The 18,475-nt window shown below is 44.9% G+C and overlaps 1 protein-coding gene across 1 annotated transcript; it reads right to left on the reverse strand.

Annotated features, from left to right (window-relative positions):
• Positions 1 to 276: 276 nt before the first annotated feature.
• On the reverse strand, positions 277 to 12,528 carry quoa (quattro a). The gene is made up of 20 exons (XM_076984001.1): positions 11,293 to 12,528; positions 11,012 to 11,191; positions 10,507 to 10,630; positions 9,703 to 9,793; positions 9,390 to 9,476; positions 8,896 to 9,009; positions 8,552 to 8,650; positions 8,142 to 8,293; positions 7,434 to 7,572; positions 7,015 to 7,137; positions 6,653 to 6,844; positions 5,440 to 6,509; positions 4,767 to 5,016; positions 4,474 to 4,557; positions 3,852 to 4,076; positions 3,163 to 3,333; positions 2,740 to 2,917; positions 2,405 to 2,518; positions 1,062 to 1,316; positions 277 to 601 (listed from the first exon to the last, which is right to left on the reverse strand). The coding sequence occupies exons 1-20, from the start codon at positions 12,197 to 12,199 to the stop codon at positions 354 to 356; spliced, it is 4,803 nt and encodes a 1,600-aa protein (XP_076840116.1). The 5' UTR covers positions 12,200 to 12,528; the 3' UTR covers positions 277 to 353.
• Positions 12,529 to 18,475: the final 5,947 nt, after the last annotated feature.

Here is an 18,475-nt window from a genome sequence, read left to right on the forward strand (position 1 = left end):
TGAGGCTCGAATGACAGTGTTGTGTCAAAAGTAACACCCAAGTTGCGGACCTGATCCGAGGAAGAGACAACAAAGCCCGGTATAGTGAAGGGGATGTTACTGAGCTTCCTGATAGTCGCAGGTGAGGAAATCAGCATGGCTTCAGATTTTTTGCTGTTTAGGCTTAGGAAGTTATCACTCATTTGCCTGTTGCGTAACGTTACACCCAACAGTTGGTGCTTTCACATGATCCTTTCAACATTTTGCAGACAATTAATAAATACAGTGTTTATACTCTAAGTGCCAAATAATTTTATTTTCAATTTACTATCATTACATCATGAAGATAAAACACTAGCATTATTGAGCAGTGATTATACTTGCTCTCTGTCCGATTGAGAAATGTGAGTGACCGTTTGTAGGTCACACCCCCGTGTGAGTTTGTTCCTGGCCAGGACAGGTGGTCTACACTGGGGCAGACAGACTGGACTGGGCTGAGCATCAACAGCAGGACTCAGGATCACAAACCTGCCTGCAAGCCCTGCGGGACATTCTCCTGGAGCAGAGAATGGAGCAGAACCTCCACACACACAGGCACTTTCACCCAAGGAACCTTTACAGTCTTCAGCAGATACATCCAGAGAGAGAGAGAGAGAGAGAGAGAGAGAGAGAGAGAGAGAGAGAGAGAGAGAGAGAGAGAGAGAGAGAGAGAGAGAGAGAGAGAGAAAGAGACAGACAGACAGACAGAGTGAGGAAATTAGAGGGAGAGAGTGAGACAGTGAGAGGGATAAAGAGAGAGGCAGGAAGTGAGAGAGATGGAGAGAAGATGGAGGAAGAGGCAGAGAGAGTTAGGGAGAAAGACTGACTATATTGTGTTGTACATTTTCAAAGAATAGTAAATGAGGATTGGTAAAATGATACTACTAGACTACTGATTTGGTTAAGTAGATTCATTCAGGCAATCGTTATTGTACTTGTAAGACTGAAGATTTGTCTTGTGTTTTCCAGTATTGTACATGAAAATTGGTATTGATGGATTAAATGCTGTGAACATAATGTTAATCAAGACATTAAAAATATACCAGCAGTACGGCTCTGCTTCTGGTAGTCATCTCCGCTTAACGTTTCTTGAGGTAAACATATTCCATGGCTGCCATGAACATGAGTTCCATGGAAACCTCTGGGGGATAAGGAGCCTCGTCCAGAGGAGGAAGAGGAGTGGCTGCCTGAGATGGAGACACAGCTCCCAGAGCCGTCCGATTCAGGTCGTGGTGGGGCCCGCTCACTTTGAAAGCTGCTCACCACAAGATTTGGCATTTTTAATAATTCTTCACATTCTGTGAACAAACAAATTGATGAATCATAAATATATTTACAGATAATGAATTTCCTCTCGTCAAACCAGTAGCCATCGCCCCCAGGAAGCAATGACCTGTAAAGCACCATTTCAAACTTTTGCAAGACCTTGACTCAAAAATGCATATACACACATCAGCCATAACATTAAACCACCTGCCTAACATTGTGTAGATCTCTCTTGTGTCCCCAAAATATTGCTGAACCACTGGGGCGTGGACTCCACAAGACCTCTGAAGGTGTCCAGTGGCATCCGGCACTTCCTGTAAGTCTTGCAAGTTGTGAGGTGCAGCCTCTGTGGATCTTTTTCCAGATGCCTGATCAGAATGTGATCTGGGAAATTAACACCTTGAACTCTGTGTTTTTTCTCAAGCCATTCCTGATAAAGTTTTTCAGTATGGCAGGAACTCCATTTCCACGAAGCAGTCTGGAACAATGCTTAGGTAGATGTCAACATAACATCCGCATGTATTTCAGGCCCCAAGGTTTTGCAGCAGGGCATCACACGTCCTCTGCCTCGGCCTTGCTTTACTCCCATAATGCATCCTGGTGCGTTATGGTCCGTCCCTTCCCCAGGGAAGTGCTACACATGCACCCAACAATGCAGATGATGTAAAACCAGCATCTTCCATTGGTCCATGGTCAAGTTCTGACTACACTTTTTCTGTCATTGCCACCTTAACTCTTTTTTTCTCAGCAATTTGTGTTACAGTAGCTCGTCTGAGGAATCAGACTTCATGTCTCGGACGCCCACAATCCTGTCGCCAGTTCATCCTTCCTTGGATATTTGGAAGTTGGCATACCGGGATCAATCCACAGTATCTGCCGTTGTGAAGGAGCTCTGATCAGCCATAGCACCACATAGCACCTTCCATCACATCTTCATGGACTGATGGTTCACTTGCTGCCTAATCCCACCATAGTAGGTGCCGCTACTATTAGATCATATTATTCACCTGTCAGTGAGTTCAATATTGTGGCTTATGTGTGTATATGTGGTTTGTATTTTAAAGTCATTTATAAATTGACAGTGAACAAGACTTTGCAAAGAGTTCATCGAGGGACGCACCTCTTCCAGGTAGAAGGCAGGAGACACTTTTATCATGGATAGTTGCCTCGCTGGTTTGGTCCATAAAGGGTTTGTTGCCCACCCCCATGAACACACGCTCCTGCCTCCACAGCTCTGCAAAACAAAATTTCTCTCTCAAAATATTGACATCTGAAATTTTAGAAACGCTTAGAAATGTGTGCGAAGGAATAGGAAACTCGCATGGAAAATTAGAGCACTACCTAGAGCACCAGGGAAGCATTTGAGATGTTAACGACCAAACCATTGGATCTCTCTCTCTCTCTCTCTCTCTCTCTCTCTCTCTCTCTCTCTCTCTCTCTCTTCATCTTCCTCACCTCTGTTCTTCAGGGCCTGCTTCCACAGGATGTGCTCGAGGTCAAAGGTCCAGGCCTGCTTCACGTCCCGTCTCTCAGCCTGGAGCACGTAGGTGTGTTGCGCCCGCCTTCTCCTGAACCAGATCTCAAAGCACAGGCCACTGTCGCCACAGCTCCGGGTCAGCCCTATGTCAGATGTCTTCATTTCAGAGGGGACCGATAACAAAGCATTTTAGGTGAAGGAATCCGGTGAGAAATGAGAGAAGGAAAGCATTCAAACCTCAAAACTACCAAAAGGGTTTTTGTTTTGATTGACAGACCTACAAATGAGTGTAGCCTATAAAATATAATGTTTATTAGATTAATGAAGCATGTCACATTTTACATTTGAGTGTAAAAACCTAGTGTTGAACAGGAAACCCAAAGGGTTGTTGTTGAACACACCTTAAAAGACTGTTTGTAGACATATACATCATCCCCGCGGAGGGTTTTCTTCGCCTTGGTGAAGAGGAGGAGCTCCTGGAACAGGAAAACTCTCCGCAGAGTTCGTTTCTTGCGGAACGTCACGTGAAATTCATCCTGTCGCATTAACTGGCCTTGTTCCTTTAGGTTCAACTGAACAGAGGAAGAAGATGTCGGCACATCACAATACAACCAGCTGTTGCTCCTGGGTTCCCTGCACATTTGTTCAGTGTTAAAAGTTTTATGCTGGACATTGTAACTACAATACTGAGGAAACCAAATATCCTGACTGCACAACAAAACAACCTGGGCTGCATTTCCCATAAAACACGATCTAGATGATATTAACTCTGTGATGATTTGGGGATGTGGGGGCTTGAAATGTTAAAAAAAGAAATTAATTAAATAACTTTTTGGCTTGTTTCATTCTGGGACGCAGCTGTTTCGGTTATATACACTGGCACTGACAAATGATGCCTAACAAACTCTCTCCAGTCGTTCCTGTCATATCTTGTTGTTATTCACCAAACCCACCAATCAGCGTGTCTTGTTTTGGAGGGAGAGTAAGGAGGAGGTCATGCTGTAAACTGGAGATCCTGCCATCTTGAGAAAACCCCAAAAAAGAGATTCGCTAGGTGCACAAAGTCAGCAACCCCACGTATCCCACTCACTTCACAGTCCTGTATGGCGTCCATGGTGAGCAGGTCGTTGCCGTGGCGTAGCTGGAAGCGGACCACCTCGGCGGCGGCCTGGATCTCCTGGCGCTCCAAGCTGTGGTCCGGCCCACACTCCTCCAGCATCTCCTGCAGCAGCAGGCTGTACTTGCTGATCCTCTGCACGGGCTTCAGCAGGTAGGAGGACAGGTCCATGCTGTCTCCCAGTTCCAGTTGCTTACGCTGCACAGACAAGAGCAGAAGGAGGAAGGAGGAGGAAGAGGAAGGAGAAGGCTGCTCTGCGAGTCGGAAGGTTGGGGACAAAGCTCAACCAGTACTCAACCAGTACCAGCTCAACCAGTACTCAACCAGTACCAGCTCAACCAGTTCTAAGACACCTGATTCAGCTCTGTTCTAAGTTGGTTGACTCAGGTATGCTTCAGAACCTCAGTCCTGACTGGAATTGAAGTACAGTTTGCTCAGTTGACTGTTAAAGTGGATTTTCAGGCAGTTTTAACTGCTGAATGTTGCTTGATGAACAAACTTGACCATTATCATTAAATTAAAACTGGAAATTTCCTCTAATTCACACCTCAGCTTATTTCTTTCTTAAAGACATTTCTACACAAACTCTCCTCACCTTGAAGTACTTGTGATGTTGAATAAGAGCATCTGACTGGGGTTTGTTCTTGCTGTAGAGAGCGTACAGTCCAAAACTCTCCCTCTGTGTACCAAAGCATCGAAATATCATTACAACATGACTTTTAGTGTCCTGACAAGTTGTCTTTAGCCCCTGCTGTGTTTACTGCAGAAAGGCCATGATGTGTCACTATATAAATATATATATAGTATAAAGAGTCTCTAATTCTGATATCACATTATCATTAATGCATATAAATTTTTACTGAAATGGTAAAAAGCCAAAAAACATACATGTCTGAGGAAACAGCGGCCCACCCTGAGCGGCTCCACCCTGCATGCTTCTAGCTCCTGTAGGAAGTAATGGCAGTGGAAGCTATGCAGTTTCTCTAGGCTCCCGAAGATCCTTCCACGCTGACCTCGCAGGTCTTGAGGCACATCCGGCCTGGCCAGCAGGGGGAGGTAGTGAGTCAGGACGTAACCCAGAGAGCGCACATACTCCAGCTCGGTCACCAACAGCTCCTCCAAGATGCACCACAGTTTCCTGCCAGAGAGAAAAGATTTTAGCATAGACGCTCTTACAGGTTTAAAAAAACTTTGGTCCCAGATGGAACATTACGTTATGCTAATGTACATTATTTCTTAATAGTAGTCTTTATGAGATCGAACTATTATCTAACTACTATACAACTACTATACGCTACATGTAATGAATTATATTGTTTAGTATAAGGGATAATGTTTGTAGTCCTGAGTAATACATCCCTGAGAATCTTTTGATGTTTTATCTATTTAATTTTTACCTGTTTAACATGAGTGCCATCTTTTAAACAGACAGAGAGATTTACTCACATCCTAAAACAGCAATTTAAGTAATCATCTCAAACATGAAGGGTGGTAATGATGTAGTTACTCAAATCAATAAGTGTTAGAAGTGGTTTAACAGTGGTAGAGTGTCATATCTCACATGGTGTTGGTAGTGCCAGAGACATTTAGGGTCTTTCTCCCATCACTTCCTCTGCTGACAGTTTCCTTGGAGTGGGATGTACTTCCCAAGAGCTCCACCTGACAGCGTGCTTCTTCTGAGTGAATCCTGCCAGGTTCTGAGCTACGATAATTGTGAGCAGCCTGCAGAGGCCTTTCACGGGCCTGGATCTGGCAGGGCTCCTGGGTCTCAGAACAGGTGGGAACTGGGGTGTTGGTTCTAGAGCAGGTGGGTATTGTGGTTTGGGTCTTAGAACAAATCAGTACTGAGTCCTGTGTTCCAGAGCAGGGTAGTGTGATCTGTGTGTCAGAGTAGGCAGCTTCTACCACCTGGACATCATAGTAGCTGCTGGGTGCTGGCCTGTTAGGTCCGGTGTAATTGGAAGGTATGATCTTAAAGGAGCTGGAGGCTGAGTTCTCTGCTCTGTATCTGTTTGAAGTGTTCTTCCAGGGAAACCACTGACAACCAGCTGTGCCAGAACCTTCAATGACTTTCTGCCTGCAATCAGATGTTTTCTTGGGTGTGTTTTTGCCGTGCTCGGGGAGACCCGAGTCCACAGCAGCAACGGTTCTGGACCCTTTCCGACCTTTTCGGGATTGCCTGAAGTTGAAGCAGGTCACCGTACCGTGAACGCTGTCTCGGTCTCGGCTGTGGTTGACCCTGTAGTGTTCAGGCGGATGCCGCGTGTCGGACTGCGGACATGCATGTGGTCCATTGGTAGCTGCTTCAACCGTGCTCTCTTCACCACCATCACCGTGCCACTCATAGGTTAAAGGCACCGAGTCACGCTGGGCTTGCTCCAGATGCTGCAGGCTTTCTTCTAGCTGTCGGCTGACTTCCTGACACCTCAGCCAAGCCATATTCCACACCTGGATACCCCTGGAGATCTGGAGAGAGCTGGCCAGGGTCTTTGTGTCCTGGAATCGTTCAGGGGAGAACTCACTAAGCTTCTGATGACATTGCTGCAGTGTGGCCCATTTCTCCTCATGAGCCATGCCGTATAAGTGATCTTCGTCCAACAGCTGTGAGCAGACCTCAGCCACTTCAGTTGCCTGTGAGTGTCAAAAGTGAATTCACCAAGCACACATTTAACCACAGATTTTTAAATGCTACATCATAAGAATGTGTGGCATAAAGGTGACCGCTTTATGACGGAAATCCAAAGGCAAGAAGAAGAAGAAGAAGAGGAACCTACCCTTTCACAGAAGTGGCACACATTTACCATGCCACGAAGGTCGTCACAACACTGCTCTGCTTGAGACAGGAAGTCTGAAAGGCTGGATTTGAAGGTGGATACCATTGTTTGAAACCCTTCTGTCTCAGGAAAGTTTGGAACCTGAATTCGCTCAGCTTCAGTCAGTAATGTCATGGCCTTGAGCTTCTGTTCCTGCAGGACAGCGAAGCAAACATGCATCAATGCTGCGGGACCATAGCTTTGTAAACCGTTGCAATGGTAAGTAACCTGAAAGTATAATGATGTCACATAATTTGGTATAAAATTGTACACAAAATGCCATATTTTTGCCAAGTTATTTACGAGATGATGCCAATACTTACATTAGCTTCAGAGAGAAAAGTAGAGAAGCTCTGTAGTGTCTCTTGAATCCTCACGCTGGAAATCTTCACAGATTCTGCCTCCAGCAGCTGCCTGTGTCCTTCCACACCAAACCATTCCTTTATCTAGAGAGACACCAGTACTTCAGCAATACTGGTCCTCAACTACTCTACTCAAACTGTACTCCAAAAGGTCTACCCCGCAAGATCAAGGTCTACCCCGCAAGATCAAGGTCTACCCCGCAAGATCAAGGTCTACCCCGCAAGATCAAGGTCTACCCCGCAAGATCAAGGTCTACCCCGCAAGATCAAGGTCTACCCCGCAAGATCAAGGTCTACCCCGCAAGATCAAGGTCTACCCCGTCTACTCTAGTCCTAACAAAGCAGCTGGTTACCACAAAAGGCTACGATGTGGCATGTACCTCAGTGAACCTTGATTCCATCTCCCTGAGCTGTAGCAGCAAGTTAAGGTGTTGCAGTGACACGTTGGATCTCCTTGCCAACACATGGACCTGTTCCTCCACCTGGTTATACAGGGTCTCCACGGTATCCATGACCTCACTAGAAGAGAGACTTTCCGCTGAAGACTTTCAATTTGTTAACACTGTAGAAAAGATTTACTGTAAGTTTTGCACTGTAAAGCGCGAAAACCTTCATTACGATAGTACTGCAATTAACCCTTTAATTGATCTTTTTTTATTTTTTTTCCCCGAACATAGCATACTGCCCCGCTCTCCCTGTCAATCAAGGCCCTCCCTTGCATTTTCTATTTTAGGTCTGGTCTCTGGTTATTTCACTAATCATGCCGCGTTGTTCAGTTAGTCTTCGATTCTACGTAAAGCCTCATTGGGTAAAGATCAGCAACCCTCAGCATGTGTCCGCCCAGCGATTGCGTAACACCCACCACGTTACACATACAAAAAGATTGTTATGATTGGGGACACATTTGGAGTTCAGATTTTCTGTGAACATTTTATAAGAGCCTCATTTGAATTCACCGCCAGGACAACATCAGTGTGTTTATCAGGTGTGTAATGCTGGAGCATGATCAGTGTGCTCGAGTGCACGTGTCATAATAGGCCAGCGTCAGGTGTAACATTTAAGTGTTAAGGTGGACACTACCGCCTTACCACATCTCTCTGCAGTGTGATGTTCTTATGTCACACTCCCACCGCAACCTGGCCAGCATGGCTCCACCCTCCCTTTGTAAGGCAACCAATCGGGAGTCTTCCAACACATCCTTCATCAGAGCTCTCTGATCGCTAATGCATTGCTCCACATCCTGAACGAGGTAAAGAAATGAGGAGAATCCACGGGAACATGTCTCATAAAAGCTGACTCGTACCACACAGAAGTGCATAATGAATATAGCTGGTTATTAGAAGATATGCAGCTAGCCATATGCAAAGCATGCTAGCATGGTCTGAATGTGTTGGTAAAACATTGATGAGGTTCTCGTAGAAAAGATCTTGACATATCGCCATGCTGAAGTTAAACGTACGTTAGCAGTAACAGGTTGTGATGGTGTTTCACGCTGTACCTGAACAGTGTCTATTTTGTGGACCCCCTCCAGTTTTCTTATGGCTTCGAGAAGCAAATTTGTTGCAACTTTCAGGTCCAACACAAATGGGTACAGCTCCTGTGAACCAAACAGTATTCATCTCTTTCTGTCTCTCGTTTGAATTTGTGTGATCTGCTCCATCAGATCTGTGTGCTACAGCAATCAATTTATAGATATTAAGATACTGAAACAGTGCCTGTGGTCTTAGAAACCAATGTGACTTCCCAGGAAATGCTATTTAAAAGTTCTGCATAATGGCTTGGATAATGTCAACACAAACATTTACAAAATTAAATGACATTCAAATAACGTTGTGAACTCACTCGATGAAGATCAAGCCAGGCCCTGTGATTGTAGGCAAAGGGTCCAGCCAGTGCAGAGGTGAGCTGGTTACACTCTACATATTTGTGAAGACCCTTCACAGATATCACAGTGTCCTGCGAAGAGAGCAGCTCAATGTCTTCACACTGTGGAAGCTTTTTATTTTTATAACACAGTTATAAAATGAAACGTATGAGGTTGGCACAAACACTGGAATGAAAATAAAGGAACAAAGAATTCAACATGATACAAGAACATAATAATACTAATAGATAAATAGATTAAGATTGACAGACCACTGACAGAAGATCGGACAGATGTCCACATGCTTACTCCATTTCTCATTCCCACCACTTCTCTTTATCACCAGAAATATAAGCGTTCATAATTTAAACCAACATTTGATCTGATAGCACTGTGTGATCTTAATATTAATAATAATACTTTGCATGGTAGACAATAATACTGTAATAATGTAAATATATGTGGCACAAACCATCCATGCTGAGTCTTTCTCATGACTGTAAGCCTTTTCTTTACACTGAAGAAGCAGCACACAGTGGACAGCTTGTGAGTCCTGCTCCTGTAATCAACACAGATCATTGCAGACAATGTGACTGGGCCTCATAGATATCTGCCTGGGTTGAATTACATCACGTCTCCTAGCCATGCCTGGCTCAAAAACTGACTGTGTTGGGAACTGGACTACAACCAACGATGGTGTTGGGAACCAGTGACCCACCAGCCCGGCTTTAGTGTTGATCATGGCATAATGATTCTTTATCGTGCTCAAAAAGGTAAGCACCCACCTGCACTATCTGCAGGGCTTCAGTGAACTTCGGGTGTGGGGGGACGTTACGGGCATCATATACAACTGTGAGACCGACATATCTGTCCTTCCTGTGTAGAAACAAATATTGCATGATCTTGCTTTACTGAATTCTTGAAAAGAGCAAATGGAGATTCCATCTTAGGAATGAAACTCAGTGAAAACAGCCATGGTTAATAATAGCACTGCGATCACAACACAGTATAGATAAAGAATAATAAGTGAAACAAACAAAGCAAAAAAGTACCATGAAATTATCATGTAAGATTACCAGGAGAAGCCTATATGCTTGACATGTGATTTCATACTAATTCAAAAATTCAAAATGAATTCAAACAACAGTGCCGACAAAGGCGTGGAGCGATAACGAGGAGGACGAATTGGCTGAGCAGAAGCAGATTCATTGTGTGTCCAAAAGAGGAATTATTATTACAGTCCGAGTCACATCATACGGGCAGTTTAACACAGACAAGTAACCAACATGCAGAGACATGACAAAACTAGAACAAGAACAACAATACACAATACAGAACTAGAATAGAGAATATGAACTAAACAGGACAGACAGGACTCTGAGAAACAAGGACAAGATACTGAGAAACACAGAGACTGGGGAACATGGGCTACATGCAAAGACCAGCAAACAAGAAGACCAAACACAGGGTGCTTGTCAGTTATAAATTGACAATAATAAATCAAATGTAGTCCTGTTTAGACTCTTATGTCAGTTAAGAATTGCTCATGTTGAGCTAGTCAGCTGAGGCCTGTGAGAAACATTTAATACCTGGTGATGGTGTCAAAATAGAGCAGTAATGAGGAGAGCTCCAGGCTGGAGACCAGAGGTGACCCCCAGTGTGTGTGATCTCCGTAGACCTCCACTACAGACCTGCCTGAGCGATCTCTGCCACCTGAGGAGGAGCACGTGGATATCAGAGAAGAGTACCGGCATCTAACTGGACTAATAGTTTCAGATGCTTCTAATGACTGCCTCTTAAAAAATGTCCCCTTTAAACGTTGTAATAAAGTCAGAGATAAGCTCACCTACTTGAATGAATCTAAAATAATGGCCTTCATTTAAATAAGATTTATGTGGGAGTGTGAAAATATTTCATGCATCGTTTCAAGTGATGATTTTAGTTCGGTTTCACTCAGGTTTATCTAATCAGTTTGCAATGAATTCACGATACAAAAAAAAATCATCATAATACGTTTTTACACATTGGATAGTAAGGAAACAGAAAGGGTAACTAACTGCACTCATTGGGTTTTGATTGCTTACTTCTTCATACCTGTAAGGCAGGCGACTCCTAACTGCAGGAGACTGGTCTCTGGTTTTGATCCAGCTGATGGTGGTCTTGTTGGTGCGACCTTTTCCATATCAGCACTGTGTGTCTTTAAAGGTTTTGGCCCATCACTCCAAGATCCATTAGCAAAAGGAGAAAATGTTTTAGGATCCTGAGGGTCGTCTTCTGAGAAACATACCATACACAGTCATAGACAATGTCATTCTCCCCACGGTGTACCAAAATAACGTGTGAAAAATAATGCGGGAACACAGTAACGTTCTCACCATGCTTTGGTTTGGTTCTTCGCCTGTTCAACTTTGGAGAAACAAGGCCAAATGTAGTCGTCTTTTTCCCAGGAACCACATGCAGCCTCGGGAGCATTTCCAGATAACTGTCCCTGCTTCCTTCACTGGGTTGTCCTTGGATGACAACATGACATTTCTCTGACGTTCCAACCACATGTGGCCCAAGACGGTTATTGGCTCTCTCACTCGAGTCCATCGAGTCCTGAGAGATAGTCGGACAACGTTCCGTGACATTCTGGTTATCTTCAGTACAATTGGTAGCTACAGTTTGGGCATGAAGACTCTGTCCAGAACGTTCCAGACCAGGCCTGTGGAGCGTATCAGAGTTGGCCATCATGCTCTTCCCAGAGGCGGCTGGTTCCTGAGGACTTTTCTCCACAGTGACAGGGCTGTACTGTGCCTCCCTGTACAAGTCCTTGTATCTACACTGCTGGCCTTCACTGCCTTGACTGTGTTTCCTCCTCATACAAGGTGTACAAGGCTGCTCTGCAAAACGCACGGTACGTCCACATGTGCGGTGGCCGTGGTGGGAGGAGCCAGCCGTGGCCCCATGGGGCTTTAGCACTGGAGTTATAGGTTGAGTCCTAGAGCCTGCCAGCACTTCCTGTTCTTTAGTAATGTCCACATGGTCTAGATACTGCCCCTGAAAACAGCTCTGACTGCGGCTGTCCCAGGTGTTAGGAGACACCCATCCTACTGGCATCCTTGGACCTTCTGGATCCATCGTGCTCTGGCTGGAGTTGTCCACTAAGCACAAAGACACAGCGATACCATCCTTAGCAGGACAGATCCTGGTCTCCACCGAATACACGTGTGGCACAGGCGAGTCCCGCAAGCAACGTCCACTCGAAGACTCTCGCTGACCTGCAGGGCCAGGACAAGCCATGCGCCGCGACTTGTCCACAAACTCAGGGCTGGCTACCTGATCCCAAGGCACCTTGACTACACCCTGCTCTGGGGCCAGCAGGCAGCGACTGAGCGCGTCACCATGCCAGTCTGAGCTCAGCTCTTTCAGCCAGTCCTGGGTCTGTCTCCGCTATGGGACTCTCCTCCAGCTCACTCCTCTCACAGTAGGCGCCGGACCACAAAGCGAGCAGCCTGGTGTCCAGTTGGCAGGTAGAAGTAGTCGGGGGAGAGCAGCAGAGGGTTGTGGGTGAGGTGGACTACATGGCGGTCGTGGAGACACAGCGGCCAGCGAAACACAACATCAGAATATGACGCCTGTACAAAAAACATAGGACACTTGTAATATGCCACATTACAGCCTTAACATAACATCACTGTCATATGTAAAAGTTCATTTAAAATTATGCCCATGAAACCATAAATATATTTATTTGTTTATTTTAAATTTTATTTCTATTTTATTTTCTACTTATATATTTCTCAGCCATTTATTCATATATTTTTGGCTTCACAGAGGGTATATATTGCCAACACAGCTGTATCAAATATATGGAGTTGAGCTGCGCCCTCTAGTGGATCAATACTCCAAATACAAGCAGGAGGTTATTTAACTGCAGGATATGTATGGAGATTAGTTAACTGCAGGCAGGATAGGTATGGTGGTTAGTTAACTGCAGGATATGTATGGAGATTAGTTAACTGCAGGCAGTATAGGTATGGTGGTTAGTTAACTGCAGGATAGGTATGGTGGTTAGTTAACTGCAGGATATGTATGGAGATTAGTTAACTGCAGGCAGGATAGGTATGGTGGTTAGTTAACTGCAGGCAGGATAGGTATGGTGGTTTCTTAACTGCAGGATAGGTATGGAGGTTAGTTCACTGCAGGATAGGTATGGAGGTTAGTTAACTGCAGGCAGGATAGGTATGGTGGTTTCTTAACTGCAGGATAGGTATGGAGGTTAGTTCACTGCAGGATATGTATGGAGGTTAGTTCACTGCAGGATAAGTATGAAGGTTAGTTCACTGCAGGATATGTATGGAGGTTAGTTAACTGCAGGATAGGTATGGAGGTTAGTTCACTGCAGGATATGTATGGAGGTTAGTTCACTGCAGGATATGTATGGAGGTTAGTTCACTGCAGGATATGTATGGAGGTTAGTTAACTGCAGGATAGGTATGGAGGTTAGTTCACTGCAGGATATGTATGGAGGTTAGTTCACTGCAGGATAGGTATGGAGGTTAGTTAACTGCAGTATCTCTGGACTTCACTACCCAACTTTCTACCCAGGATAACAGCACTTTAAAAGATGCTTTGAAAATGGTCTATAATTTTCTAACACTAACACTGCACATCCATCACACAAAGTGAAGCTGATAGCGTTAGCTGGCATGTCAATATAGCCCCTAATATATGGCAGTGTAAGCTTCAACATGACAGCTAATGACACTAATGGTGTGAAAGTTCCTGATTGTATTCTGTAGAAGAGCTCAGCCAGAAATAAAACCTGAATGCGTATGTGAATACATTCATAAGACCTTGAAACATGTAAAACATCTTTGTTTTTATGTCAGATGACCTGATAAACATTTTATTTCAGAGGAAAATAATTTACTTCCCTTTAGTAGTTTTTATTTCGTTGTTTTTTATGTAAATTCTGTTTTTAAACTTTTTTCATTCTTGTTTTTTTACACTCACACAAGCTGGGATCAGGAAATCTGTCAAACACTACAGGGAGTCTCCATGGTAACGACCCTCAATGACCTGGAAGAGCTGGCTGAGGACAGCGGGCGTTGTGGCCTCGAACGAAGAGGAAGAGCACGGAGAACCAACACTGGACGGAGGAGTCCAGGGAGTCTGGGTTCTGCACAAACACACACCGGCCACCACAACACCATGTTGGACAACTGATGAAAGGCAGAATGGGAAACAGGTGAACACTACTACGTCCTCCTGGTTCTGTTGACCCGCTCCTGCTCTATTGGATAAGAGAAATAAGATCTGTTTTCATTTCAGCAGCAGCTGGACAGGAAGGAGCTCACGAGGGTGGCAGCTTTCACTCAGATAACATTTTTGTCTCTGCTAACCTGTAAATCTCAGTGCACGAGCAACAACTCGAGTCAGACGCGTTAGTTTCGGCTTTAAAATGAACTGCGAATGAATAGTCTTGGTTTGACACACCATGTTCACAAGCTGTCAATAGAAATGAGGTTTTTAGAATGTGCTGAGTAATAGCAGAGTGCTAATAGGAGAGTCAATTTAAACTCCTTTAAGGATGGAAGTGGCTCTATGGCGTATGCCGTATTCATACTGGTCCATGGAAAAAGCTGCAGGGTTTATTTCATTGATGAGCTAGTGCTGGAAGACTAGTACAGGATCCAACTGCTGCATCTGTGCCTAACCACAGGCTACAGGATGTCACCCCGAGGCAATTATATCAGCCTCAAAATACACTGAATAGCATTGTGCAGCTCAAGACTGAACTTCAAAAAAAAAAAAGGTCCATGCAGCACAGTTGTCCATCAGATGCTCGGGGAGCATGCCTGGCCTTCGCTTTCACTTGTGCAATAAAGTGGACCACTTGAGACCACGTGAGATCATCTAAGACCACTTGAGACCATAAGAGAGCACATGTAAGGCCAGACTGGGTTAAGGTCACAGAGCAAGACCTTAACGAACCAGCCATCAAGACATCTGCTGGAGCCACTGATTGCTGACAAGTATTCCTGACTTGGCCTAAATTCCAACTCAAAGCATCAAGGGATTCCCGGTTATCTATGCCTGGATATCTCTGCATGGCCATGCTGCAGTTGGAAGAAAAAAACAAAATAAAAGTCTGCTTGATGTACGTATTGACATGGAGTAAACAGACGTTTCTTTCTCTGAGAAACTGTGGAGTTTGTGAATGCTGGCTCACTGAAGATGGTGTGAATGGAGCCAAAGTCACTGAATAAAGGCAGCTAAGAATACGTCTAAGAGAGGAACGAGAGTGAAATCGTAACTCGTAAAACCTCAGAAGGTGGAAAGGGCGGAAATGTGTATTAGAAAGTCTGTACCGTGGTCAGCTTTGACATCAAATAATAATGGATCCAACATGGTGGGTGGAAAGATGAGACCCATGAGTATGGCATAAAAAAACTGATCCATTACTATAGTGTGAAAGATTGATTCAGTTGTACTAGATAAGGTTGACAAGAGGCAGTAGAAAGCCAATGAGTGTCCGGGAGGAGTCAGCGGTTTCACGTTCCCACTGTTTCCTGACCCCTTGACCCCAGAAGCTCCTCTTTTAGTACCGTCTAACTTTAGCCCAGCTGCCTTGACACAGCCACAAGAGACTTTGAATTTAGTTAACACATACGATTTTCCATTTAACACAACAAAAGAGAAAACATGTCGTCTCTCTTTCTGTCATCCAAGACATGCCATCCAATCTGAAGTCTCATTGGCCTTGAGGTGTGGATTGGCCCGGGATTGGACAGTCAGCTTCAGAACAAAACGGACGTGTTGAGTGAGCTGCACCTCACCCTGATTTAGGGCTGGCACCGTTCTGCAGCTGTCCCCCCCCCCCCCCCCCCCCCCCTCCCCCGCGTTACCTACACTCAGCGCGGTTGGCTTCAACCTGCCCCAGCCAGCCCGCTGGAACTCTCACAGTCCCGTCTCGGTCACCTCTCGCCGTGACACCCATCCGTCATCCCGCATGACTGACCGCGACCCGTCGCTTGCTTGGATGTGTAGAGTTGAGGGATTGGCTGGGTGAGGGTGTGTCTGCATGGAGACAGCCAATGGCTGAGACCGCAACATTTCTTTTCTGTTGCGTACTTTAGGGTCTCTCGCTTGTAAAAGGGGCTCTGTCATGTGAAACCTTTAGAGAGCTGATTTTACTGAGCTCTTCCAATACTCCATTGACCATAAACACTGCTTAGAAACCCAAGGCTGTGGCTATGAGAAACATGTCTGTGGAGTTGTACACCTGTCTCCCCCATCACTGTGAGCTGTGTGATATTCAAGCTCATTATTCATATACTATGTACACTATGTATTTAATCAACTTCTGAATGTGTTGTTTTGTTGATGTCTGTTTTAAGTATACGTAGTGTTATTCTAATGTGAGTGTGTATGTGTTTGTAGGGTCGTTATGATGGCACGGTGTGTGTGTTTGTTGTCTTGATGTAATTGTGTTGTAGGTGTGTATGTAATGGTGCTGTGGTGCCTCTACAAACAGAGTTTCCTCTAGCAAGTGAGCAGCAAATTGTCACCATGGGAATCCAGAAATGCACTTGCTGTTACTCACAGAGATTGATGATACAGTCCTGTACAGTGCAGGAGCTTAACAGCTCCCCTGAGTCCTCCTGTGTGGGAGGTCTTGCAGCTTTTGTCTGTGCATGTGTGAGAAAGAGTGTGTGTGTGTGTGTGTGTGTGTGTGTGTGTGTGTGTGTGTGTGTGTGTGTGTGTGTGTGTGTGTGTGTGTGTGTGAAAGAGAAAGAAAGAGAGAGATTAAAAGAGGGAGAGAGAGTTTATCCAGTACTTTGCAATTCTTCTGTAATATATTCTGATATGCTTAAATGTCAGGAAACAGATTGCAAAAATGAAGCACTGCACACACACACACACACACACACACACACATACACACACACACACACACACACACACACACACATACACACACACACACACACACACACACACACACACACACACACACACACACATACACACACACACACACACACACACACACACACACACACACACACACATACACACACACATACACACACACATACACACACACACACACACACACATACACACACACACACACACACACACACACACACACACACACACACACACACACACACACACACACACACATACTTTATAGCTTCTTCACAATAAAAAGAACTGGAGCTCTTTGGTAAGAACAGCCCACAGTTGCAACCTGATTATCTTCACAGAAATGACAAACATCTCCATCTGGAGCTCCGGCCATGTTTCCTCAGCAGGCCACCAGGCCTCCACTGGTCACTGGGACAACACCACATCCATTCACTTCCTCCCACAGTCCAGACTGTGACAGTGTCCCCCACTGCCACTAGGTGGCAGTGCACTTTTGTTTTTGTTTTGCCTCTTTGTTGCACCTGTTCTCTCTGTTTTGGTTTCTTGCCCCGCCTCCCTCAGGGGGCGTGTGTTCAGCCTCATTCGCCACGCCACCTGGGGGGTGTTACGTCCACTGTCCACCCTTTCTGTTTGTGTGACCATTTGTCGGTCATTCATGTTATTCTTAAGATAATTTACTCTATATATTACTCTATTTACTCTATATATTACTCTATTTACTCTATTTATTACTCTATTTACTCTATATATTACTCTATTTACTCTGCTGCAGAACAGTAGACATGTTAGAGCCGTTTTCACACAATTGGATAATTATGCATATGTTTCGTTTCTAAATGGCGCACTCCTGCAGGTCTTACGACTGCGTATTCGCAAACATTCAAGTGTTCAACATTCATAACAGAGTATTGTGGGAATGTTGAGCCCTAGTCCTCTTCATGCTTGTGGACATTGGTGATTCCAGAGTCTTTTGGGGCCCCAGGGTCCCTTAGGGAATTTGTGTCTCATACTGTCATTGCAACCTTTGCACATCTCCATTGGTGTAATTTAGTGTTTGCCACCTTTGGGGGCCCCCACACTGGGCTGGAGCCTGGATCAGTTCCCTGTCTTGTCTAGAGGCAAGTGGCCCCTATGCTTGTAGTCCTGGTTTTCAGTGTTGCAGCGCAGTGAAATTCTGCCCTTATACCAGGAGCTTCCTCATCTCTGACATTCGACAAATAAAATAATGACATTCGACAAATAGCTCATCGCTTTAAGAAATGCACACACTCATATAGACTTCAATATGGCATATACGACTTCAACATGTTGCGGAGTGCTACATAAGCCAGAAAAAAAGACACTTTACCATTTTCGCCAGAGTGAGTTTGTTACAGAGTCAGATGCCTCTATTGCGTCTCCAGGGGTCCCGTCCGCAGAAATGTCAGTCTGCAGGAGTTTCATGTCCTGCCTGTACACACTCAATATCCAGTCTCCCTTACTCTGTGTCTATGTGTGATATCTTGACCAAACTGAACACCAGTACATGTCTCTCTCTCTCTCTCTGTATGTCTCTCAGCCTTTCTCTGTTTGTCCATAATGACAGGCCAGTGTAAACCTGACCAATGAGAATCAATTAGAGACGAGAGAGAGGGG

The sequence above is a fragment of the Brachyhypopomus gauderio genome, chromosome 21, assembly GCF_052324685.1.
Source record: "Brachyhypopomus gauderio isolate BG-103 chromosome 21, BGAUD_0.2, whole genome shotgun sequence".
Lineage (NCBI taxonomy): Eukaryota > Metazoa > Chordata > Actinopteri > Gymnotiformes > Hypopomidae > Brachyhypopomus > Brachyhypopomus gauderio.

Coding starts and splice junctions, on each gene's coding strand:
- quoa (XM_076984001.1), bottom strand. CDS start 12,199: ATGGCTTGTCCTGGCCCTGCAGGTCAGCGAGAGTCTTCGAGTGGACGT. Junction 7,573..8,141: donor TCACACTGCAGAGAGATGTG/GTAAGGCGGTAG, acceptor TCTCTCTTCTAG/TGAGGTCATGGATACCGTGG. Junction 4,558..4,766: donor GCCGCTGTTTCCTCAGACAT/GTATGTTTTTTG, acceptor TTTGGTACACAG/AGGGAGAGTTTTGGACTGTA.